At 48.8% G+C, this 26,046-nt stretch overlaps 1 protein-coding gene across 5 annotated transcripts in view; it reads right to left on the bottom strand.

The window, feature by feature from the left end:
• The window catches only part of WRN (WRN RecQ like helicase), a 294,980-nt gene that overhangs the window by 36,378 nt on the left and 232,556 nt on the right, over nucleotides 1-26,046 (bottom strand). For all 5 annotated transcript variants that reach the window (XM_063920020.1, XM_063920018.1, XM_063920019.1 and 2 more), the window contains exons 30-32: nucleotides 17,851-17,965; nucleotides 16,295-16,426; nucleotides 815-977 (exon numbers count right to left, since the gene is read on the bottom strand). In XM_063920020.1, the coding sequence (XP_063776090.1) occupies nucleotides 815-977; nucleotides 16,295-16,426; nucleotides 17,851-17,965 (410 nt within the window). The remainder of the gene's footprint in view (nucleotides 1-814; nucleotides 978-16,294; nucleotides 16,427-17,850; nucleotides 17,966-26,046) is intronic.

The raw sequence follows: 26,046 nt of genomic DNA on the forward strand, positions 1-26,046 counted from the left end.
TCCGCAGCCCTTGGATGGGGGGGGGGCAGCCTCGGGCTTCACCCCTGGCCCTTGGGTGGCTGGGGGGGGGGGGGCCTTGATTGAAGGGGTCCCCACTCCCCCAGGGTACCCCGGCCAGGGGTGACTAGTTGGATATTTAATGCCACGGCCGCAGGGCACTGTATAAAAGTGACCCCCGGCTGTGGCATTATCTGTCCAGCTAGTGGAGCCCGATGCTGGTGTAAAAAATACGGGGGACCCCTACTCTTTTTGTCCCCCGTATTTTTTGCACCAGCACCAGGCGCAGAGCCCGGTGCTGGTTTTAAAAATACGGGGGATCCCCTGTCCGTTTTTCCCCCGGATTTTTAGAACCAGGACCAGCTCGAAGAGCCCGAGGCTGGTAATGCTTTGGAGGGGGGACCCCACGCATTTTTTTTTCCAATAAAAAATGACATTAAATAAATTCACAAAAAATAAATAAATTCTAGTCTCAACAGGATTCGAACACGGGATACACGCATTGCAAGCAGACACTGTAACCATTATGCCACTGCTGACGACGATATGAGCTGGCTCTCCAGGTAAATATATGATGTGTTCTACTCTTAGTGAACGCGCGGCACCGTGCTTAACATGGAGCATTCGCCACCTAGCGGTGAAAATGTGTATTACATGGCGTGGGACACAACGCACGCCATAACGTTATTACAACTCGCGATTCAGGACCCTAAATAGCGCGCTATGAGCAACGGTGTATGAGGATACATTTGTATATACAAATCTTCTTTGGGTGTGTAACATAATTACAGTTTCAAATCCTAAATGTCCGTCTGACCTGAGTTTATAGGAGGCTTTTTAATGACATCTGTAATGGTCTTCTGTATGGCAGGCGTCAGGCCAGCTCGCTGCACATCGAGGGGATAGCCAGCTTTCAGGGCCTGCCATAGATGCATGCCAACAGCTGCCAAGCTTATACTTCTGGCATCAGAGATCTTTTGCTGCAAAATGTAAATTATAGAAATAAGCATACACGAATCATGTACACATATGGTGATTTTTATTTATTTTTTTCGGAGGGGGGGGGGGGGATTTAAATTTTAATGGTTTCTGCATTTTCATTTTTATTGTATTCCTCTCAGATTATGGTATCAGTGAACAGTGAAGCATGAAAATTAGTTTAGGACAGGGCTGCCCACCTGGCAACATATCATGGGTTTATATGCCCCACAGAAACATTTTGAAGGACCCAAATGGTTCTAGATAGACACCTCACTCCACAGCATTTGTTCATATTATGCTCCACAGTAGGGCCCACAGACACAAGTCACATTATGCTACACTCTGCCAACAGTTCACATTGCACTACACAGTATCCCTAGTTCGCACTGCGCTACACAGAGCCCCCACTTCACTTTGGCAGTCTCCCGTGATCCCTGATCACTTTCTTCTTCCCCCTTGAACTCTCATCCTGCTGCAGGTGACACAGCAAGAAAGCATACAAACTACTTGCCACAATATAGTGTATTCAATGGTGGTTTGCAGACAGTCCCTTTCTGTATTAAATGCAGTATCACCTGTTCTTACAACACTGTTCGGCAGTGATGCCAATGCCACTGTGAGCTGGGTTCCCCTGGTGACAAGTTGTTGAAATTGTGATGGGCAAAAGTACCAGAAAACTTGGAGGTTTATGTAAGTTCTGTTACATAGGAAGCATATTTATTGTGTACAGGAAAAATAAGAATTTACTCACCGGTAATTCTATTTCTCGTAGTCCGTAGTGGATGCTGGGAACTCCGTAAGGACCATGGGGAATAGCGGGCTCCGAAGGAGGCTGGGCACTCTAGAAAGATCTTAGACTACCTGGTGTGCACTGGCTCCTCCCACTATGACCCTCCTCCAAGCCTCAGTTAGGTACTGTGCCCGGACGAGCGTACACAATAAGGAAGGATATTGAATCCCGGGTAAGACTCATACCAGCCACACCAATCACACCGTACAACTCGTGATATGAAACACAGTTAACAGTATGAAACAATAGAGCCTCTCAACAGATGGCTCAACAATAACCCGATTTAGTTAACAATAACTATGTACAAGTAATGCAGATAAACCGCACTTGGGATGGGCGCCCAGCATCCACTACGGACTACGAGAAATAGAATTACTGGTGAGTAAATTCTTATTTTCTCTAACGTCCTAGTGGATGCTGGGAACTCCGTAAGGACCATGGGGATTATACCAAAGCTCCCAAACGGGCGGGAGAGTGCGGATGACTCTGCAGCACCGAATGAGAGAACTCCAGGTCCTCCTCAGCCAGGGTATCAAATTTGTAGAATTTTGCAAACGTGTTTGCCCCTGACCAAGTAGCTGCTCGGCAAAGTTGTAAAGCCGAGACCCCTCGGGCAGCCGCCCAAGATGAGCCCACCTTCCTTGTGGAATGGGCATTGACAGATTTTGGCTGTGGCAGGCCTGCCACAGTATGTGCAAGCTGAATTGTACTACAAATCCAACGAGCAATAGTCTGCTTAGAAGCAGGAGCACCCAGCTTGTTGGGTGCATATAGGATAAACAGCGAGTCAGATTTTCTGACTCCAGCCGTCCTGGAAACATATATTTTCAGGGCCCTGACAACGTCTAGCAACTTGGAGTCCTCCAAATCCTTAGTAGCCGCAGGCACCACAATAGGCTGGTTCAGGTGAAACGCTGACACCACCTTAGGGAGAAACTGGGGACGAGTCCTCAATTCTGCCCTATCCATATGGAAAATCAAATAAGGGCTTTTACAAGACAAAGCCGCCAATTCTGATACTCGCCTGGCAGAAGCCAAGGCAAATAACATAACCACCTTCCATGTGAGATATTTCAGATCCACGGTTTTTAGTGGTTCAAACCAAAGTGATTTTAAGAAAACTCAACACCACGTTGAGATCCCAAGGTGCCACAGGAGGCACAAACGGGGGCTGACTATGCAGCACTCCTTTTATAAATGTCTGAACTTCAGGTACTGAAGCTAGTTCTTTTTTTGAAAGAAAATCGACAGAGCCGAGATCTGTACCTTAATGGAACCCAATTTAAGGCCCATAGTCACTCCTGCTTGCAGGAAATGCAGAAATCGACCTAGTTGAAATTCCTCTGTTGGGGCCCTTTCGGCCTCACACCATGCAACATATTTTCGCCATATGCGGTGATAATGAGTTGCTGTAACCTCTTTCCTGGCTTTAGTAAGCGTAGGAATTACTTCCTCCGGAATACCCTTTTCCTTCAGGATCCGGCGGTCAACCGCCATGCCGTCAAACGCAGCCGCGGTAAGTCTTGGAACAGACAGGGCCCCTGCTGCCGCAGGTCCTGACTGAGTGGCAGAGGCCATTGGTCCTCTGATATAAATTCTTGAAGTTCTGGGTACCAAGCTCTTCTTGGCCATCCACGAGTATCGTTCTTACTCCTCGCCTTCTTATTATTCTCAGTACCTTTGGTATGAGAGGCAGAGGGGAGAACACCTAAACCGACTGGTACACCCACGGTGTTACCAGAGCGTCCATAGCTATCGCCTGAGGGTCCCTTGACCTGGAGCAATATCTTTTATAGCTTTTTGTTAAGGCGGGACGCCCTCATGTCCACCTGTGGCCTTTCCCAATGGTGTACAATCCTATTGGAAGACTTCTGGAGGAAGTCCCCATTCTCCCGGGTGGAGGTCGTGTCTGTTGAGAAGATCTGCTTCCCAGTTGTCCACTCCGGGAATGAACACTGCTGACAGTGCTAACACATGATTTTCCGCCTATCGGAGAATCCTTGTGGCTTCTGCCATCGCCATCCTGCTTTTTGTGCCGCCCTGTTGATTACATGGGCGACTGCCGTGATGTTGTCTGATTGGATCAGTACCGGCTGGTTTTGAAGCAGAGGCCTTGCTGGCCTCAGGGCATTGTAAATGGCCCTCAGATCCAGAATATTTATGTGTAGGGAAATAACCTGACTTGACCAAAGTCCCTGGAAGTTTCTTCCCTATGTGACTGCCCCCCAGCCTCAAAGGCTGGAATCCATGGTCACTAGGACCTAGTCCTGTATGCCGAACCTGCGGCCCTCTTGAAGATGGGCACTCTGCAGCCACCACAGTAGAGATACCCAGGTTCTTGGAGACAGGGTTATCAGCCTATGCATCGGAAGATGCGATCCGGACCACTTGTCCAACAGGTCCCTCTGAAAAGTTCTTGTATGGAACCTGCCTAATGGGATTGCTTCGTAAGAAGCTACCATTTTTCCCAGGACTCGCGTGCAATGATGCACCGCTACCTATTTTGGCTTCAGGAGGTCTCTGACTAGAGATGACAACTCCTTGGCTTTCTCCTCCGGGAGAAACACTATTTCTGGTTTATGTCCAGAACCATCCCCAGGAACAGTAGACGTGTCATAGGAACCAGCTGTGACTTTGGACTGTTTAGAATCCACCTATGCTGTTGTAGCACTTTCCAAAATAGTGCTACCCCGACTACCAACTGCTCCTTGGACCTCGCCCTTATAACGAGATTGTCCAATTACGGGATAATTACAACTCCCTTTTTTTTTTTTTTTTTTGAAGGAGTATCATCATTTCGGCCATTACCTTGATAAAACACCCTCGGTGCCATGTACAGTCCAAACGGCAGTGTCTGGACTTGGTAATGGTAATCCTGTACCACAAATCTGAGGTACTCCTGGCGAGGATGGTAAATGGGGACATGCAGGTAAGCATCCTTGATGTCCCGGGATACCATGTAATCCCCCTCGTCCAGGCTTGCAATAACCGCCCTGAGCGATTCCATCTTGAACTTGAATTTTTTTATGTTCAAGGATTTTAAATATAAAATGGGTCACACCGAACCATGCGGTTTCGGTACCCCAACCCGTGTGGAATAGTAACCCCGTCCTTGTTGAAGTAGGGGCACCTTGAGTATTACCTGCTGGGAATACCGCTTATTAATTGCCTCTAGCACAGCCTCCCTGCTTGAGGGAGTTGTCAGCAAGGCATATTTTAGGAAACGGCTGGGGGGAGACATCTCTAATTCCAGCTTGTACCCCTGAAATACTACTTGGAAGAAACAGGGATCCACCTGTGAGCGAGCCCACTAATTGCTGAAATTTTTGAGGCGGCCCCCCACCGTACCTGGCTACACCTGTGGAGCACCCGCGTCATGGTGTGTACTCACAGGAGGCGGGGGAAGAATCTTGATTCTGGGAACAGGCTGACTGGTGCAGCTTTTTCCTTCTACCCTTGTCTCTGTACAGAAAGGAAGCGCCATTTGACCCGCTTGCTTTTCTGAAGCCGAAAGGACTTGACAGAATGGACATTACATTTATTTTGGATGCCAGCCGGCAAAATATCCCTCTGTGCATCCCCCATATATAAGACAACGTCTTTAATATGTTTTTATGTTTGCCAACTATTATCCCTGTTTGACAGTCTCACCAACCACGCTGCAGCAGCACTATCTGCAGGTCTCAGTCTAGTACCTGAGTGTGTAAATACAGACTTCAGGATAGCCTCCTGTTTTTTTTATCAACAGGTACCTATTAAAGTGGCCGTATCCTAAGACGGCAGTGCCACCTTTTTTGACAAACGTGTGAGCGCCTTATCCACCCTAGGGGATATCTCCCAGCGTAACTTATCCTCCTGGCGGGAAAGGGTACGCCATCAGTAACTTTTTATAAATTACCAGTTTCTTAACGGGGGAACCCACGCTTTTCACACACTTCATTTATTCATCTGATGGGGGAACAAAACACTGCCTGTTTTTTCTCCCCAAACCTAAAACCCATTTATAGAGGTTAAAGTCAGAAATGTATAACACATTTTTTATTGCCGGGATCAAGTCACGGATTGGATTGTGTATATGTCTCCACCTTGTCGACACTGGAGTCAGACTCCGTGTCGACATCTGTGTCTGCCATCTGAGAGAGCGGGCGTTTTTGAGCCCCTGATGGCCTTTGAGACGCCTGGGCAGGCGCGGGCTGCGAAGCCGGCTGTCCCACAGCTGTTACGTCATCCACCCTTTTATGTAAGGAGTTGACACTGTCGATTAATACCTTTTACCTCTCTATCCACTCTGGTGTCGGCCCCACAGGGGGCGACATCACATATATCGGCCTCTGTTCCGTCACCATATAAGCCTCCTCATTCAACATGTCGACACAGCCGTACCAACACACCGCAGACACACAGGGAATGCTCTAAACGAGGACAGGACCCACAAAAGCCCTTTGGGGGGACAGAGTGAGAGTATGCCAGCACACACCAGAGCGCTATATACTGCAGGGACTAACTGAGTTATGTCCCCTATAGCTTTATATCTATATATATATATATAATGTATACTGCGCCTAAATTTAGTGCCCCCTCTCTCTTTTTTTAACCCTTGTAGACTGCAGGGGAGAGCCAGGGAGCTTCCCTCCAACGGAGCTGTGAGGGAAAATGGCGTCAGTGTGCTGAGGAGATAGGCTCCGCCCCTTTTTCGCGGCCTATTCTCCCGTTTTTTATGGACTTCTGGCAGGGGTATTTACCTCATATATAGCCCCTGGGGCTATATATTGAGGTATTTTTGCCAGCCAAGGTGTTTTTATTGCTGCCTCAGGGCGCCCCCCCCCAGCGCCCTGCACCCTCAGTGACCGGAGTATGAAGTGTGTGAGAGGAGCAATGGCGCACAGCTGCAGTGCTGTGCGCTACCTTGGTGAAGACTGAGTCTTCATGCCGCCGATTTTCCGGACCATCTTCTTGCTTCTGGCTCTGTAAGGGGGACGGCGGCGCGGCTCCGGGACCGAACATCAAGGCTGGGCCTGCGGTCGATCCCTCTGGAGCTAATGGTGTCCAGTAGCCTAAGAAGCCCAATCCGGCTGCAAGCAGGCGAGTTCGCTTCTTCTCCCCTTAGTCCCTCGCTGCAGTGAGCCTGTTGCCAGCAGGTCTCACTGAAAAGAACAAATTCTAAGACTATAACTTTCTAAGAGCTCAGGAGAGCCCCTAGTGTGCATCCAACCTCGGCCGGGCACGAAATCTAACTGAGGCTTGGAGGAGGGTCATAGTGGGAGGAGCCAGTGCACACCAGGTAGTCTAAGATCTTTCTAGAGTGCCCAGCCTCCTTCGGAGCCCGCTATTCCCCATGGTCCTTACGGAGTTCCCAGCATCCACTAGGACGTTAGAGAAATATACAGTGCGGTGCAAAAGTTTTAGGCAGGTGTTGTACAAATGCTGCAAAGTAAGAATGCTTTAAAAAACAGTGTTAATAGTTTCTTTTATCAATTAATAAAATGCAAAGAGAAGAGAAATCTAAATAAAAATCAGTATGTAGTGTGACCAGTCTTCAAAGCAGTATCAATTCTTCTAGATACACTTGCACAGTTTTTAAAGGAACTCTTCAGGGAGGATGTTTCAAACACCCCTCTTTGAGAACTAACCACAGATCTCCTGTGGATGTAGGCTTGCTCAAATCCTTCTGTCTATTCATGTAATCTCAGACAGACTCAATGATGTTGAGATCAGGGCTCTGTGGGGGCCATATCATCACTTCCAGGACTCCTTGTTCTTCTTTCCGCTGAAGATTAATTACATTGGCTGTATGTTTGGGGTCACTGTCCTGCTGCAGGATAAATTTGGAGCCAATCAGACCTCCCTGATGGTACTGCATGATGGATAAGTACATGTCTGTATTTCTCAGCATTGAAGCACAAAGAAATGGGCAACCTTGAGGACATAGACGCAGTGGTCGGCCAAGAAAACATGTGCATCAGATGAAAGACACATCATGCTTACTTCTCTTTGAAATCGGCTGATGTCCAGTAGTGCCATCAGCTCAGAACTAGCAAAAACCAGTGGGACCCAGGTACACTCATCTACTGTTTGGAGAAGTCTGGCCAGAAGTGGTCTTCATGGTAGAATTGCGGCCAAAAAGCTATACCTTTGATGTGGAAACAAGGCCAAGCAACTTAACTATGCATGAAGACATAGGAACTGGGGGGCAGAAAAATGGCAGTAAAAGTTTTGGACTGAGGAGTCAAAAGTTTTAATATTTGGCTGTAACAGAAGGCAGTTTGTTCGCCGAAAGGCTGGATAGCGGTACAATAATGACTGTCTGCAGGCAACAAGTGAAGCATGGTGGAGGTTCCTTGCAAGTTTGGGGCTGCTAACTCTAACCCGCCTCCCCCCTGCAGCCTAACCCTAACCCTCCCTGGTGGTGTCTAAACCTAACCCCCCCTCTCCCCCTTCCCGCAGCCTAAACCTAACCCACCATTCCATGCAGCCCAACCCTAACACCAGCTCCCCGCAGCCTAACCCTAACCCTCTCCTAGCAGCCTAAACCTAATATCTCTTTCCCCCCAAGGCTTACCAATAAGGAGTCTTCGGAAGAGGTCGACTGTGATTCCGGCGTTAGGGATCCCAGAGCCAGCATTTCTCTCCATGTCAGGATGCCGTTTGGAACACCCTCCCTGCAGAGTTCCTTCAAAACTGTGTGCAAGTGTGCCTAGAAGAATTGATGCTGTTTTGAAGGCAAAGGGTGGTCACACCAAATATTGATTTGAATCTCTCTTCTGTTCATTCACTTTGCATTTTGTACATTGATAAAAATAAACTATTAATACTTGAATTTTTGAAAGCATTCTTACTTTGCAGCATTTTTTCCATACGCCTAAAACTTTTGCACAGTGCTGTATATAACACAGCTATAGTCACTCATTACCAGCGAGGCAGGCAAATGCGATCCTTAGGTGATACTTAAGTGTCCCAAGAAAAACAAAAACATTTGAGGTAAAATAGCATACAGTGATGAGGTGCCAAAATCAGGATGCTGTAGTGCAGGCAGATGATGAAACCGAACTGAGGAATTATCAAACCAGGGAGAGATAGAACATAGTCTATAGGCTCAGATAATGAGAGTCTGCCACTGGGATGCAGTATACTGTAGATTACTCTGGCAGAGATTGGCAAATGGAAGCTGGCTGAATAGTAGTAGTACACCAAGCAGACACTAACTGGACTGAAGCGGACCGTGACAGCAGCAGTGGATGAAGACTTGTACTCTGCATGCAGTAATAATGGATAAGCAGAATCTGTTGGATTACTCACAGAAAAAGCAGATAGCTGTGGCTGTAGAGATGCTTGTAGTGTGCACAGAAATAGTTGATGAGGTGTGGCTGTAGCTGTACATAGGTAAGAAGACGGATGTGGGAGCTAGAAGTCTGTTGGTGCACACAGGTAGCTCAGAAGTTTGAGGGTGCAGGAATATGTAGTCACTACACACAGGAGTAGTTGGTGAGAGCGGAAGGTGTAGTAGCTGCACACTAACTATTTGTAATGCTGAGTCTCTGTACTGCCCACAGGAATGACAGACGTGTGCTAATGCAGAACTAGAGATGGAAGATGTGCCTATTACTATAGAGATACTTGGATACAGGAACAGAATAAACAGGGCTTGTTGCAACAAAGGGTTAATACCAGCAAGACAGCTAAGGCTGAATGCAGAGTTGGAGAGCAAAAGGAGGTAGATGTGCTTTGCTGAATAGGAGCTTGCATTAAGCAACTTGGACTAGCTAGCCAGCAGGTGGTTACTTTAGCAGCAAACTTTAAATCGCTGATGGCTGAGGCCGATTAGTAACAGACTAGCATTAATTAGCAGACCTGCTGAAGGTGTTACACAGTAACCTACAGGATACTGTGGAGCCTACATTCTGGGTAATGCTTGTACAGGTATACATGCAGGAAACACAGAAGATGAATTGGTAATAGATTATGCACTTGGATGGCTTTAAATAGGAAGCCCTGGCTGCTGACTGGCAGCAGCAGTCATGTACAGTAAACCTGGACTTGGACTGGAGGGATCAAGGTCAGCTGACTGAGAGCAAGATGGCGGCACCCATGTCAAAACTTCACAATGCAGCATACAACTGGAAAACCTGTCCTGCAGGAAAGGTGAGTGATGAATCACTATGAAGCACCATTGCTTGGTGCATAAACAGATTTTACAGGCCCAAAGTGTGACACCCTATTGGCTGACTGGCTGGCCGATTTGTAGTTTTGAAACTATTGAACACAATGTGCACTATACATCAGAAACAAACTTCTTGCACCTTACCCAATACACATAATGGACTATTCAAACTTTCTCTACAATGGAGCTGTTGTCCACATTCTAAACCTTCATAGATTATTTACCAATGATGATCAAAGGAGCATATGTGTAATAGATCATGGCAACCGTTTAGATTTTACTTTTTTAGTGCAAGTTTGACAATTAAAGAAAGTAATTTAGTGTTTATTACAGTTTACTGCAGATTTTCACCTTTGAGCAATGTTGGTAGCTTACGCTAAGTATAATAGGATTTTAATTACCTACCGGTAAATACTTTTCTCGTAGTCCGTAGAGGATGCTGGGGTCCATATTAGTACCATGGGGTACAGACGGGTCCACCAGGAGCCATTGGCACTTTAAGAGTTTAACAGTGTGGGCTGGCTCCTCCCTCTATTCCCCTCCTACCAGACTCAGTCTAGAAACTGTGCCCGAGGAGACGACATACTTCGAGAGAAGGAAATACATAGATAGTGGCGAGATTCATACCAGCTCACGCAACAAAACAAATCCGGCCAACATGCCGGAAAACTCAACAGCTGAAACAGTACTGAAACAGTAAAAAACGCAGAACTTACCTAGGTACCAGGCAGTACTGAACTAAATAACCACAGCAGGAAAACGAAGAGCTGGGCAGGAGCCCAGCATCCTCTACGGACTACGAGAAAAGGATTTACCTATAGGTAATTAAAATCCTATTTTCTCTTATGTTCTAGAGGATGCTGGGGTCCATATTAGTACCATGGGGATGTACCAAAGCTCCCAGAACGGGAGGAAGAGCGTGGAGGCTCCTGCAAAACTGCTTCACCAAACTTGAGGTCATCAGAGGTCAAAGTATCGAACTTGTAAAACTTAGCAAATGTGTTCGACCCAGACCAAGTAGCTGCTCGGCAAAGCTGCATAGCCAAGACACCACGATCAACCGCCCAGGAAGAGCCCACCTTACGAGTGGGCCTTAGCAGATTTTGAACACGGCAATCCTGCCGTAGAATATGCATGCTGGATGGTGAACCTGATCCAGCGTGAAATCGACCGCTTAGAAGCAGGACACACAATTTTCTTGGGATCATAGACGACAAACAGAGAGTCAGATTTTCTATGACGAGCCGTCCTCTTCACATAAATCTTCAAAGCCCTCACAACATCCAAGGCCTTTGAAGCAATTGAGGAGTCAGTAGCCACTGGCACCACAATAGGTTGGTTAATATGAAAAGCTGACACAACCTTAGGAAGGAACTGAGGACGAGTCCTGAGTTCCGCCCTATGTTCATGGAAGACCAGATAGGGACTTTTACAGGACAAAGCCCCCAATTCCGACATGCGTCGAGCATAAGCTAAGGCAAACAAAGTGACCGCCTTCCTTGTGAGAAATTCGATTTCAGCCTCCTGTAGAGGCTCAAACCAATCCGATTGCAGGTACTGCAATACCACATCAAGATCCCAGGGTGCCGTTGGCGCCACAAAGGGAGGCTGGATGTGCAGAACCTCTTTCAAAAAGGTCTGAACCTCAGGGAGGACAGCCAATTGTTTTTGGAAGAAAATGGATAAAGCTGAGATCTGGACCTTGATGGAGCCCAATCTCAGGCCCATATCCACACCTGCTTGCAGGAAAAGGTGCAAACGTCCAAGTTGAAACTCCACCGCAGGAAATTTCTTGGATTCACACCAAGACACAAATTTTTTCCAAATTCGATGGTAATGTTTAGACGTTACCCCCTTCCTAGCCTGTATCTGGGTAGGAATAACCTCGCTCGGAATACCCTTCCGAGCTAAGATCTGGCGCTCAACCGCTATGCTGTCAAACCTAGCCGTGGTAAGTCTTGATAAGCAAACGGCCCCTGCAGTAGAAGATCCTCTCGAAGAGGTAGGGGCCTTGGATCTTCCAGCAGTAGATCCAGCAGATGTGCGTACCAAGCCCTCTTTGGCCAGTCCGGAGCAATGAGGAATGCCAGAACCTTTGTTCTTTTTATAAGTTGAAGAACTTTTGGAATTAGAGGAAGTGGAGGGAGCACATACACTGACGTGAACACCCACGATGTTACCAGTGCATCCACCGCCACTGCCTGCGGGTCTCTCGACTTGGAACAGTACCTCCCCAGCTTCTTGTTGAGGTGGGAGGCCATCATGTCTATGTGAGGAACCCCCCACCAACCGGTTACCTCCTCGAACACCTCCGGGTAGAGGCCCCAGTCTCCTGGATGGAGATCGTGTTTGCTGAGGAAGTCCGCTTCCCAGTTGTCTACTCCCGGAATGAAGATTGCTGACATCGCCACCGCGTGCCTTTCTGCCCAGAGGAAGATTCTTGTCACCTCTGACATTGCAGCCCTGCTCTTCGTTCCGCCTTGTCGGTTTATGTAGGCCACTGTGGTCACGTTGTCCGACTGCACCTGAACAGCCCGATTCTGCAGAAGGTGTGCTGCTTGAAGAAGGCCGTTGTATACGGCTCTTAGCTCTAGGATGTTTATCGGAAGGGATTCCTGACTTGACCACCTTCCTTGGAAGGTTTCCCCTTGAGCGACTGCTCACCAACCTCTTAGACTTGCATCCATGGTTAGAAGGATCCAGTCCTGAATTCTGAACCTTTGGCCCTCCAGAAGGTGAGGTAGTTGCAGCCACTAGAGGAGTGAAATCCTTGCTTTCAGCGACAGACGTATCCTCTGGTGCATATGTAGGTGAGATCCCGACCACTGGTCCAAGAGATCCAGTTGAAAGGACCGAGCATTAAACCTTCCGTACTGCAGAGCTTCGTAGGAGCCAACCATCTTTCCCAGAAGGTGGATGCACTGATGAAACAATACCCGGGCCGGCGTCAAGACATCCCGGACCATTGTTTGAATCACCAACGCTTTCCCCACCGGTAGAAACACCCTCTGCACCTACATGTCGAGGATCATCCCCATGAAAGACAGCCTCCTTGTTGGCTCCAGATGAGACTTTGGAAGGTTTAGGATCCAACCGTGTTCCTTGAGCAGACGTGTCGTGAGATAATGGATCTTAACAACTTCTCTCTGGACGATGCCTTGATCAGCAGATCGTCCAGATACGGAATTATGTTCACCCCCTGCTTGCGGAGAACCATCATCTCTGCCATCACCTTGGTGAAGACCCTCGGTGCTGTGGAGAGACCGAACGGCAGTGCCTGAAACTGATAGTGATCGTCTCACAGTGCAAACCTGAGATAGGCCTGATGCAGCGACCAAATGGGAATGTGGAGGTACGCAGCTTTGATGTCCAGGGACACCAGGAACTCCCCCTCCATCAGTCCTGAGATGACTGCTCTCAGAGACTCCAACTTGAATTTGAAGTCCCTGAGATAAGGGTTCAAAGATTTCAAGTTCAGAATTGGCCTTACCGAACCATCTGGCTTCGGTACCACACAAAGGTTCGAATAGTAACCTTTGTTCCACCGATGAGGCGGAACTGGAACAATGACCTCGGACACTACCAATTTTCGATTTGAAGAAACGGTGAGGTGGGAGAGTTTGAAACTCCAGCCTGTACCCCCTGGACACTATATCTTGTATCCAAGAGTCCAGGCCAGACGACACCCAGACGTGGCTGAAATGCCGGAGTCTTGCTCCCACCTAACCTTCCACCAGGCTGTGCGGTCCACCATCATGCTGAGGACTTTGAGGCTCCAGAAGCAGGCTTTTTGGCTTTAGCACGACCACCTCTGAAAAAGGTGTGAGAAGGCTTGTTCTTTCTAGGCCTCGCGGGCCGAAAGGACTGTGACGTGGTGGGAGTAAAAGGCTTCTTCGTAGCCGGTGCAGCTGAGGGGAGAAAAGGAGACTTACCCGCGGTAGCCGTAGCAATCCACGCATTTAGTGCCTCCCCAAACAGAGCCTGACCTGTATAGGCTAGGCCCTTCACACTTTTCCTGGATTCCGCGTCCGCAGACCACTGTCACAGCCAGAGACCCCTGCGAGCCGAGACGGACATGGAGGAGATCCCCGCAGCCATGGAACCCAGATCCTTCATGGATTCTACAAGGAACCCTGCAGAATCCTGTATGTTACGTAAAAACAAATCAACGTCACCTTTATCCATCGTAGTCAAGTCCTCCTGCAGAGTGATTGACCACTTGGCTATAGCTTTAGAAATCCATGCACAGGCAATAGTAGACCGTAGTATAGCCCCTGAAGCCGTGTATATGGATTTGAGCGTAGCATCCACCTTACGATCTGCTGTGTCCTTCAACGCGGTAGATCCCGGGACTGGTAAAACCACCTGTTTTGACAGCCTGGAGACAGAGGCGTCAAGTATAGGCACAGACTCCCATTTTTTTCTGTCGTCTTCCGGGAAGAGAAGAGCAACCAGGACCCTTTTAGGGATCTGGAATTTTTTCTTCGGGTATTCCCAGGCTTTTTCATTCCTTAGATGCTGGGAAGGTGAGAGGGGCCCTCTTACTGTCCGTGAAAAAAGCCTCCTCAACCTGCTCAAGAGGTGTGTCAGAAATATGCAACACATCCCGCATTGCCTCAATCATCAACTGCACCCCCTTAGCAAGTGATGCCGTCCCCCTCGACACCTCCCCATCACCGCCTGCTGTATCAGAATCGGTATCAGTGTCATCCTGCATAATTTGGGCAAGAGCACGTTTGTGAGAATGTACCGCAGGGGGCCCCGGGGGAGCAGTATCAGACCATACTGCTATAGAGGATTGCAATACCTGAGTTGCATGCTCAGTCCTTGCAACCCTTTCAGAAACCTGAGAAATAGCCCCCCTAAGAGAGGCTAACCACTCCGGTTCTCTAGCTGGGATCTGCGCTACAATAGTGCAATCCTGATTACATGGGATGGGATCTTCCTGAGAAGATAAATCCTCTGCATCATATGAGACAGAGTCTCTAGACATGTTTGCTTGCACACCCCACATACACACAGGGTACAGGGCAGACATAGTTTCCCCCCCAAGAATGGCAGAGAGACACAGAGATTGGAGCCAACCCACACACAGCGCTATTACAGGTATAGGGAGACCCTAAACCAGCGCTGACTGTGTCCCTTAATAGGTGACACAGTCTTTACACAGCCCCCCCTCCCTTCTACAACCCCCTGGTACCGTACAGATAGCTGGAGTTGTTCTGGAGGGACTGTTCTTCCACTGGCAGCGTGTCTGCAAGCCGCAAAATGGCGCTGAACGCTGCTGGGTCCGCTCTGGAGAAGCTCCGTCCCATTAATGGCGCGCTCTTCCAAGATTATACTGGCCTGAGGATTTTGTGCTGGCTGAGATCCGCAGACCCCGACAGGCTTTCTGGTCAGTGTAGGGTTAAGGCGCCGGCTCAGGGCGCCCATCACAGCGCCGCACCCAAGTACCGCCGAGCCATCCCGGAGCGCAGTTAATACTGCGCTCCTACCCTGATGCCGCCATCTTCACACCGATCCCCCGCTTGCTAGGGGGGTCGGTGACTCACTTGCCACAACTTCAGCTCTGCAAGGGGGTGGCGGCATGCTGCTGGGGTGAGTGTTCCCCTGCGGGGAAGGGGGGGGAGCGATGTATCCCCTCTGGAGCTCAGTGTCCAGTCAGCGGAGACAGTGGCTCAGACCCCGCAGGGCGGACACTGTTACCCCCCTCAGTCCCTCGATGCAGGGAGGCTGTTGCCAGCAGCCTCCCTGTAAAATAAAAAAACTCTAAAATAAACTTTTACTAGAGAAGCTCTGTAGAGCTCCCCTAGCTGTGACCGGCTCCTCCGGGCACATTTTCTAAACTGAGTCTGGTAGGATGGGCATAGAGGGAAGAGCCAGCCCACACTGTTAAACTCTTAAAGTGCCAATGGCTCCTGGTGGACCGTCTATACCCCCTGGTACTAATATGGACCCCAGCCTCCTCTAGGACGTAAGAGAAAGCAAGTTGCAAGGTGATTAATAGGAAGCTGGGATAAACATGCTACAAATATATGGTGGAAGCATCAAATAAATCTACAATTGTAAGCGATAATTTGCCATATTAAGACAAGATACATGGTGGACATGCCCCAAATAGCTGCCTTTTGGGATGAGGTTGCAGCTCTAAAGTTACCAATGTCCGTGGTCCTTCCTCTGGGGCTCCCACTTTCGGCTCTGAAAGACCTACTGACGGACTGACAAGGCAGGTTATCAGTGCAGCACGTAGCTTGATTGCCTCCTGCTGGAAACATCTCTATGCCCCACCCCTGCAGCTGGTTATAAGTAAAGTTTGGCACCTCGCTTCCATGGAAATAATCACTGAGAAAGGAGACTGACAAACTCACCAAAGATAAGTGCTGTTCCTGAAACAGGGAGTAGGTGATGCGCTGAGACTCTGGGAGGGTCATGCAGGCAGGGCCTTTCGTTACAGCCACATCAGTTTGTGAATTTGTTCGAGAAGTAGAAAAAGAATCCACCTGAAATAAGCAAAATAACGTAAAGCACTAGCTATCTATAACTGTAAGGTTACTGCATATGACTGACAGTTTTACCTGTATGCATAATACACGGTCGAGTCACATTGTTATGACCACCAGCTAATAGCCAGAGTAACCGCCATGTGCAGCACAGACAGCAGCTAGACGGACTGAACCGTCACTTTAGACACACGTCTGGTAACCCCCAGGTTTATTTTGACGTGAGCTGCTCTGCTGTAGCGCGTCGGTTGGCACTCATGCACCTTCATTCTGTAGCGGACATTCACCTCTCACATCAATGGCACAGTTTCCATGTCTGCTATTCACAATGGTGTCATTTGTCCAGTCACGATACCCCTTCACCACAGTAGCAAGTGAACAGTTCACAAACTGCGCTGTTTCAGAAATACTTGGCCCGAAAGCCGATAATCATTCCTTTTTGCAACTCTGATAAATCGCCCCTTTTACCCATGACGGTTACGAGTGATGTGTGTGCAGACGGCCTACTGCAAACCTTATATACCCACCAAGCTAGCGCACAACACATGACGTATATATATCATGGGCTAGGCGCTGCCGACGTCAAATGTAGGAGGTGGTCATAATAATGTGACTCGACCGTGTATATAATGCATTCTTCAACAGATGAGCTTTCAGGAATAATGATTATGAACTACTGATACACATCTTTACCTGGCAGCTGTGTCCTTTCCCTCACACACAGTTGTGCCATTGTCGCACAGGGGTTACATCTTCTAAAGGAGGAAGTGACTGTACTCACAGGAATGGATGGCATTTGGCTTATTTGTTATATTTGAAAAGTAGCTCCATATTTGTGTATTTATTCATATGAGACCTGTTTATGAACCATTCATTTTTCATTGACCTCAAAGTCAGGCAGAATGAGGGGAGACGATGCTTTAAAGCCATTAACAGAACATAGAAGAATGATCAACAATTAAATATTGGACAAAGCGGCTACTTGTGTCCACATGATTAGTGATAAATAAAGATAATTATTTCACAATGCATGCGAGTCACAACGATGGGGCGTCTCTTTCCGTTGGGTTACTCCAGTCCCCTTGCTAGAGCAGCACTAAAATTTGAACGATTCAGTGGGTACCCATATGATATATCTACAATATATTGGTTGACAGTGAATAGGCAAAAACTATATGTTCGACATGCATTAGGTAGACAGTCACAAAATGCTGACAGTGCTTAAGGTCGACAGGTACAAAAGCTCGACACAAATATAGTCGACAAGTTTATTTTTTTTCCCCGTGTTCAACATTTGCTTGAGCTATTATCCATGTGGACATCTATTGGGAATAGTAACCTGCCCGAAGAATGGTGACCCGAAGAGAGTCCACAAGAGTATACATCTGTACTGATGATGGTCACAACCTATTCAAGAACTGTACCTGCAAACTGTTAGCGAGGCAGAACTCCTTCACAGTCATTACGAGGGGAGCCAACATATTGGCTTTTGCCTCTGATACTCCATCCAGTTTTCTCAGATTTTCAATAGAGGTTGGCCTGTAGGTATAAAAAGTAATGAGCAAATATTCTGGAACTATGGAAAAACTGTGAAAATAAAGAAAAGGTTAAAGCTGGGTTCACAATATAAGATCTATCATCCAATATATTATCACAAGACTAATCGGAACGACCATCTAATAGTGTGCACACCCAATCGGTCATTTTCTCCAGTTCACTGCATTGTCCCATCTGATGAGCTGCATGTGTAAGGAGTGTCTAGTGTGTACGCACGACCACACAATATATTGGCTCAATCTTTCCTTTGAATACTGCCACTCCCATACAATCCCTGGACAGGGGTAAATTTACTAAGATGTTATGTTACTAAGAAGAGTTCTATTTAAGATGGAATGTTGCCCATAGCAACCAAAAGATTCCAGGTATTATCTTCTAGAACAGAGGTTCTCAAACTCGGTCCTCGGGGGCCCACACAGTGCATGTTTTGCAGGTAACCCAGCAGGTGCACAGGTGTATTAATTACTCACTGACACATTTTAAAAGGTCCACAGGTGGAGCTAATTATTTCACTTGCGATTCTGTGAGGAGACCTGCAAAACATGCACTGTGTGGGCCCCTGAGGACCGAGTTTGAGAACCTCTGTTCTAGAAGGTGCTAGATAAATGAGAAGTAGTAACTGATTGGTTGCTATGGGCAACATCCCATCTTAAATAGAACTCCCATCTCAGGAAAATTTACCCCATAGTGTGTATGCTCTATACAGTGTGTCCTGGGATTAGAGAAATTGGGACGACCATCAATGTTTGCTACATTGTATAGTGGGGGTTATTCAAACGTGGTTGGAGTTGTTTTATGTGCTGCAAAGTACCGATTATCGGTACCTTGCGCATGTGGAGAACCTGTTCTGCAACAGTGGACAAAGGATGCCATCAGACTGTTAGTGATTGATAGTCTGATGCTGTTTGGGGGCGGTGACGGCCTCAGTTTCTCCAAACAGACGCATGTCACTGTCGTTGCAGGGGTGGGAAGAGGCCAGGATCTCCGGCAGAGAATGGAGATTTCCTGGCCTCTTGGTAGGTATTGTGGCATCCGGCTTGCGCGACCCCATGGGTCATGCAGCCAGCCAATGGAGACGGGGAAGATCTGTTCTTGCGTCATAGTACTCAGTTCGGATCAGTAATGAGGCAGGAGGTGTGACGCCCCGTGCTGCATTACTATATTTGTACTATTGCTGCTGCTTCTATGTAAGCAGCAGCGATAGAAACTCCACCCACATCTGAATGAGGGTCAGTGTGTACACAGCTTAAGTACTGTATCTCCATTGCTTTGTTTATACTTAAGTCAGAAGACTCAGATACTGGGCATTTAGCATGTTTAGTACCAAGTGGGCCTCAGACTAAAAAGAAACACATTTTCTGTATGCAGTGAAGTCCCACAGTAATTCGTTCCAAATTTATGTCAGGCTACAATAACTGTAAAAACAGGATTTTGGTACTCACCGTTAAATCCTTTTCTCCTAGTCCGTAGAGGATGCTGGGGACTCCAAAAGGACCATGGGGTATAGACGGGATGAGCAGAAGCTTGGGCACACTAAAAAGACTTAAAACTGGGTGTGACTTGGCTCCTCCCTCTATGCCCCTCCTCCAGACCTCAGTTATAGGAACTGTGCCCAGGAGAGACGGACAGTACAAGGAAAGATTTTTGTTTTAACTAAGGGCTACCAAACCACCAGCCCACACCATAAACATACCGTACAACCGGAATAACGCCAAACCAGATAACAGTATGCATAAAACTCCAGCAACCAGCTGCAACAAACCAATACACAACTCGTGTACAAACTAACTTAACCAGTAAGAAAACACACTGCAAGTAATAGTTCGCACTGGGACGGGCGCCCAGCATCCTCTACTGCAGCGTTTTTCAACCGCTGTGCCGCGGCACACTAGTGTGCCGCCAGCGGTTGTCAGGTGTGCCGCAGCCCGCCGCCCACCAGAGATGTCCTACATAGTGCTCCGGCGCCCGCCGACAGTGCTCCGCTGCCGCCCTTCTCCTGTCAGAGATACTTGGGTCCATCTGCCGTCGGGCTCAGCCACAGTGTTTTATACCGTGGGGGCCAGCGGTTGTCAGCTGTGCCGCAGCCCGCCGCCCACCAGAGATGTCCTACATAGTGCTCCGGCGCCCGCTGACAGTGCTCCGCTGCCGCCCTTCTCCTGTCAGAGATACTTGGGTCCATCTGCCGTCGGGCTCAGCCAGTGTATTCAGCTTTTTCGCTGCCCGTCCCGTGACCTTAGGTGACGTGCTGTGACACATAGGTCATGCACGCCACGTCACATTCCCGCCCGCCTGCTAGTGTGAGCTGCTGCCTGCGGACTGCTCTGCTGTCTGCTCATCCTGCCCGGAGTAAACAGGACTGCAGGTTGGCATTATTGTGAGTGCAGTGTGTACAATTTCAGGGGAGGAGACAGTGTGGAATTACTAGGGGGGAGGCAGTGTGGAGTCACTGTGGGGGGAGGGGGGCGGGCAGTGTGGAATTACAGTGGGGGCCAGTGTGTTTGATTTATAACTCTGGGGGCCAATGTGTTTTATTCCGTGGGGGCCAATGTGAGTTATACTGCGGGGGCCAATGTGTTTTATACTGTGGGGGCCAATGTGTTTTATTCCGTGGGGGCCAATGTGTTTTATACCGCGGGGGCCAATGTGTTTTATACCGTGGGGGCCAATGTGTTTTATACCGTGGGGGCCAATGTGTTTTATACCATGGGGACCAATGTTTTTGATAACTATGGGGGCCAATGTTTTTGATAACTGTGGGGTACAATGTGTTTGACAACTGTGGGGTCCAATGGGCTTGATACTGTGGGGGCCAATGTGTTTGATAACTGTGGGGGCCAGTGCATGTGTTCCCTACACCCCCCCCCCCCCACACCCCACTCCGTGGAGACGGATAGCGTGCCTTGGCAATTTTAAAGTCTGGTTAGGTGTGCCACGAGTCGAAAAAGGTTGAAAATCACTGCTCTACTGACTAGGAGAAAAGGATTTAACGGTGAGTACCAAAATCCTGTTTCCTCTTACGTCCTAGAGGATGCTGGGGACTCCAAAAGGACCATGGGGATTATACCAAAGCTCCAGAACGGGCGGGAGAGTGCGGACGACTCTGCAGCACCGACTGAGCAAACGCCAGGTCCTCATCGGCCAGGGTATCAAACTTATAGAACTTAGCAAAAGTGTTCGAACCCGACCAAGTAGCTGCTCGGCAAAGCTGTAGCGCCGAGACACCTCGGGCAGCCGCCCAAGATGAGCCCACTTTCCTGGTAGAATGGGCTTTAACCGATTTCGGCACCGGCAGTCCTACCTAAGAATGAGCCTGCTGGATCGTACTACAAATCCAGCGTGCAATAGTCTGTTTTGAAGCGGGATGACCAATCTTGTTGGCCGCATACAAAACAAACAACGCTTCAGTTTTCCTAGTAACAGCTGTCCTAGAAACATATACTTTTAACGCTCTTACAACATCCAGAGATTTTGGAATCGCCACCTCTTCCGTAGCTACCGGAACCACAATAGGTTGGTTAATGTGAAATGAAAAAACCACCTTCGGTAGAAATTGTTGACGAGTCCTCAATTCCGCCCTATCCGAATGAAAAATCAAGTACGGGCTCTTATGAGATAAAGCTGCCAATTCCGACACTCGCCTGGCAGATGCCAGCGCCAAAAGCATAACGACCTTCCAAGTGAGAAATTTCAACTCAACCTTACGCAAAGGTTCAAACCAGGAAGACATGAGAAACCGTAAGACGACATCGAGGTCCCATGGAGCTACAGGAGGTACAAACGGCGGATTGATATGCATTCACAAAGGTCTGAACCTCTGGGAGGGCAGCTAACTCTTTTTGAAAGAAAATAGACAAAGCCGAAATTTGCACTTTGATGGAACCCAATTTCAGGCCTGCATCTACGCCCGCCTGTAAAAAGTGGAGAAAACGACCCAAGTGAAAATCCTCCGCAGGAGCCTTTTTAAGCTCACACCAGGAAACATACTTCCTCCAGATACGGTGATAGTGTTTCGCCGTAACCTCTTTCCTAGCCTTAATGAGAGTTGGAATGACTTCCCTGGGAATACCCTTACGAGCTAAGATCTGGCGCTCAACCTCCATGCCGTCAAACGCAACCGCGGTAAGTCTGGAAACACGCATGGACCCTGCAACAACAGATCCTCTCTTAGAGGAAGTGGCCAAGGATCTTCCACCAGCAAGTCCTGAAGATCCGGATACCAGGCCCTTCTTGGCCAGTCTGGAACGACGTGAATCGCCTGAACCCTTGCTCGACGAATGATCCCCAGCACCTTTGGAATGAGAGGAAGTGGAGGGAACACATACACCGACTGGAAGACCCACGGAGACACCAGGGCATCCACTGCAGTGGCTTGTGGGTCCCTTGACCTGGAACAATACCTCGAGAGCTTCTTGTTGAGCCGAGACGCCATCATGTCTATCAACGGAATTCCCCAGCGTCTTGTCACTTCTGCAAATACCTCTTGGTGCAGAGCCCACTCTCCCGGATGGAGGTCGTGTCTGCTGAGGAAATCCGCTTCCCAGTTGTCCACCCCCGGTAGGAAAACTGCTGACAGTGCGCTGACGTGTTGTTCCGCCCAGCGAAGGATCTTTGTGGCCTCCGCCATTGCCGCTCTGCTACTCGTTCCGCCTTGCCGGTTTATATGGGCCACCGCTGTGATGTTGTCGGACTGTACCAGGACCGGTCGATCCTGAAGAAGACGTCTTGCTTGGAGCAGGCCGTTGTAAATGGCTCTTAACTCGAGAATATTTATGTGGAGACAGGCTTCCTGGGGCGACCATTTTCCCTGGAAATTTCTTCCTTGGGTGACTGCGCCCCAGCCCCGGAAACTTGCATCTGTCGTCAGATGCAAGTCACCGGGGCTGGGGCGCAGTCACCCAGCCCCGGAGACTTGCATCTGTCGTCAGAAGTACCCAATCCTGGATACCGAATCGGCGTCCCCCCAGGAGGTGATGAGCTTGGAGCCACCACAGGAGAGAAATTCTGGCTCTGGGAGATAGACTTATCTTCCGATGAATGTGTATATGAGATCCGGACCATTTGCTCAGCAAGTCCCACTGAAACACGCGGGCGTGAAATCTGCCAAATGGAATGGCTTCGTACGCCGCAACCATCTTCCCCAGAACCCGAGTACAATAATGGATTGACACACTCGTCGGCTTCAGAAGTTCTGACTATCGTCTGCAGTTCCCGAGCCTTTTCTTCTGGAAGGAATACCTTCTGTAACTCCGTGTCCAGAATCATGCCCAGAAAAGGAAGCCAAGTGGTCGGAATCAACTGGGATTTCGGCAAATTGAGCACCCAACCGTGCTGTCGCAGAACCGATAGTGACAACTCTACACTTCTCAGCAACCGTTCCTTGGACCTCGCCTTTATCAGGAGATCGTCCAAGTACGGGATAATTGAAACCCCTTGTTTGTGAAGAAGAACCATCATTTCTGCCATGACCTTGGTGAAAATCCTCGGAGCCGTGGAAAGCCCAAACGGCAACGTCTGAAATTGGTAATGAGAATCCTGTATCGCAAACCTGAGGAAAGCCTGATGTGGAGGATATATCGGCACATGTAAGTAGGCATCCTTTATGTCAACTGACGCCATAAAATCCCCTCCTCCAGGCTGGCAATCACCGCTCGAAGGGATTCCATCTTGAACTTGAAGACTTTCAAGTATGGATTGAGGGATTTTAGATTTAGAATTGGTCTGACCGAACCGTCCGGTTTCGGAACCACAGAGAGGCTCGAGTAGAACCCCTCCCCACGTTGGGACGGAGGGACGGGAACAATGACCTTCTGTAGACACAATTTTTGAATCGCCGCCCGGACCACCTCCCTGTCCGGAAGAACCACTAGTAATGCCGAAATGAAGAACCGGTGAGGGGGCATCTCCTGAAACTCCAGTTTGTATCCTTGAGAAACGATTTCTAACACCCAAGGATCCAGGTCTGATTGAATCCAGACCTGGCTGAATACCTGAAGACGGCCCCCCACCGGTCCGGACTCCCCCAGGGTAGCCCCAGCGTCATGCGGTGGACTTGGTAGCAGCCGAGGAGGACTTCTGGTCCTGTGCGCCTGAGGCTGCAGGAAGTTTTCTTCCCCATCCTCTACCCTTTGAGGCGAGGAAAGACGAACCTTTCCCACGCCTGTATTTATTGTGACGAAAAAGGACTGCATTTGTTGATGTGGTGCCTTTTTCTGTTGTGTGGGAACATAAGGAAAAAAGAGGACTTACCCGCAGTCGAGACTAGGTCCGCCAGGCCGTCCCCAAACAAGACAGTACCTTTAAAGGGTAGAGCTTCCATAGACCTCTTGGAGTCGGCATCCGCATTCCATTGATGGATCCACAAGGCCCTCCTGGCAGATATCGACATGGCATTGGTCCTTGATCCCAAGAGACAGACGTCCCTTGCCGCGTCCTTTAGGTAATCCGCAGCGTCCTTAATATAACCGAGAGTAAGAAGGACATTATCTTTATCAAGAGTATCCATGTCACTAGCTAAATTCTCAGCCCATTTAGCAATAGCACTACTCACCCATACCGACGCCACAGCAGGTCTGAGCAATGCACCCGTATTAGCGAAAATGGACTTCAGACACGTCTCCAACTTGCGATCCGCCGGATCCTTGAGAGCTGCCGTGTCAGGAGACGGAAGCGCCACCTTCTTAGACAAACGGGATAGAGCTTTATCAACAGTTGGAGATGTCTCCCATTTTTCCCTGTCATCAGAGGGGAAAGGATACGCCATATAAATCCTCTTGGGAATCTGCCATTTCTTATCCGGCGACTCCCAAGCCTTTTCACAAAGAGTATTCATTTCATGAGAGGGGGGAAACTTCACCTCAGGTTTCTTTCCCTTGAACAAGCAAATCCTTGTTTCCTGTACCGCAGGTTCATCAGAAATCTGCAAAACATCCTTTATAGCCACAATCATGTACTGAATACTCTTAACTAATCGTGGATGTAACGCAGCCTCAGTGAAATCGACCTCGGAATCAGAGTCCGTGTCGGTATCCGTATCCCCCACCTGAGTAAAAGGCCTCTTATGGGACCCGGATGGGGTCTGTACCTGAGATAAAGCCTCCTCCATGAACTTTTTCCACACCTGCGTCTGTGACTCAGACTTATCTAACCTCTTAGATAAAGAAGCTACATTGGAATTTATTGTATTAAGGAGTGCTAGTAAATCAGGAGTCGGCTGCATCGACAGTGCTACATCTAGCCCCGCATCCCCACCTCCCATAACCTCCTCTGGTGAATAACATTCAGGCTCCGACATGTCGACACGTAGTACCGACACACAACACACACAGAACCGTCTCAGCAAGGTGACAGGCCCACAATGCAGCCCAGAAGAGGAGACAGAGGGAGTATGCCAGCTCACACCCCAGCGCCTGTATATTTGTACACGAATATATGTACCCAGCGCTGCCTTATTATCAAAAAGACTGGTACCTCACTGCGGCTCCCCTCTGGAGATGCCCCATTTACTTGAAATCAGCGTGGAGGTCCCAGCAGCGTCTCTCCCTCCGTCTGGTGCAGGGAGAAAATTTTGCGTGTGAGCAGCGGACCGAAGCTCTGCCCCCTTCCCGGCGGCTTCGGCCCGCCAAATTGAAACTCATGTAAAATGCCGGCGGGGGTCTGTAAAAGGTGCCTCGGCACCCACAATCATATGCCCCCCCCCCCCAGCGCCCTGCACCCAGTGACAACCGTTGGTGATATGTGTGTGGGAGTCTTCTGCCGTCTGTGAGGGGGTGACGGCGTGGCTCCGGGAACAAGCAGCTAGGCGCACCAAGTGATCGAACCCTCTGGAGCTAATGGTGTCCAGTAGCCGAGAAGCAGAGCCTTGAAACTCACAGAAGTAGGTCCTGCTTCTCTCCCCTCACTCCCACGCTGCAGGGAGCCTGTAGCCAGCAGGGCTCCCTGAAAATAAAAAACCTAACAAAAGTCTTTTTCTAGAAAAACTCAGTAGAGCTCCCCTAGTGTGCATCCAGTCACTCCTGGGCACAAAGTCTAACTGAGGTCTGGAGGAGGGGCATAGAGGGAGGAGC

The sequence above is a fragment of the Pseudophryne corroboree genome, chromosome 1, assembly GCF_028390025.1.
Source record: "Pseudophryne corroboree isolate aPseCor3 chromosome 1, aPseCor3.hap2, whole genome shotgun sequence".
Lineage (NCBI taxonomy): Eukaryota > Metazoa > Chordata > Amphibia > Anura > Myobatrachidae > Pseudophryne > Pseudophryne corroboree.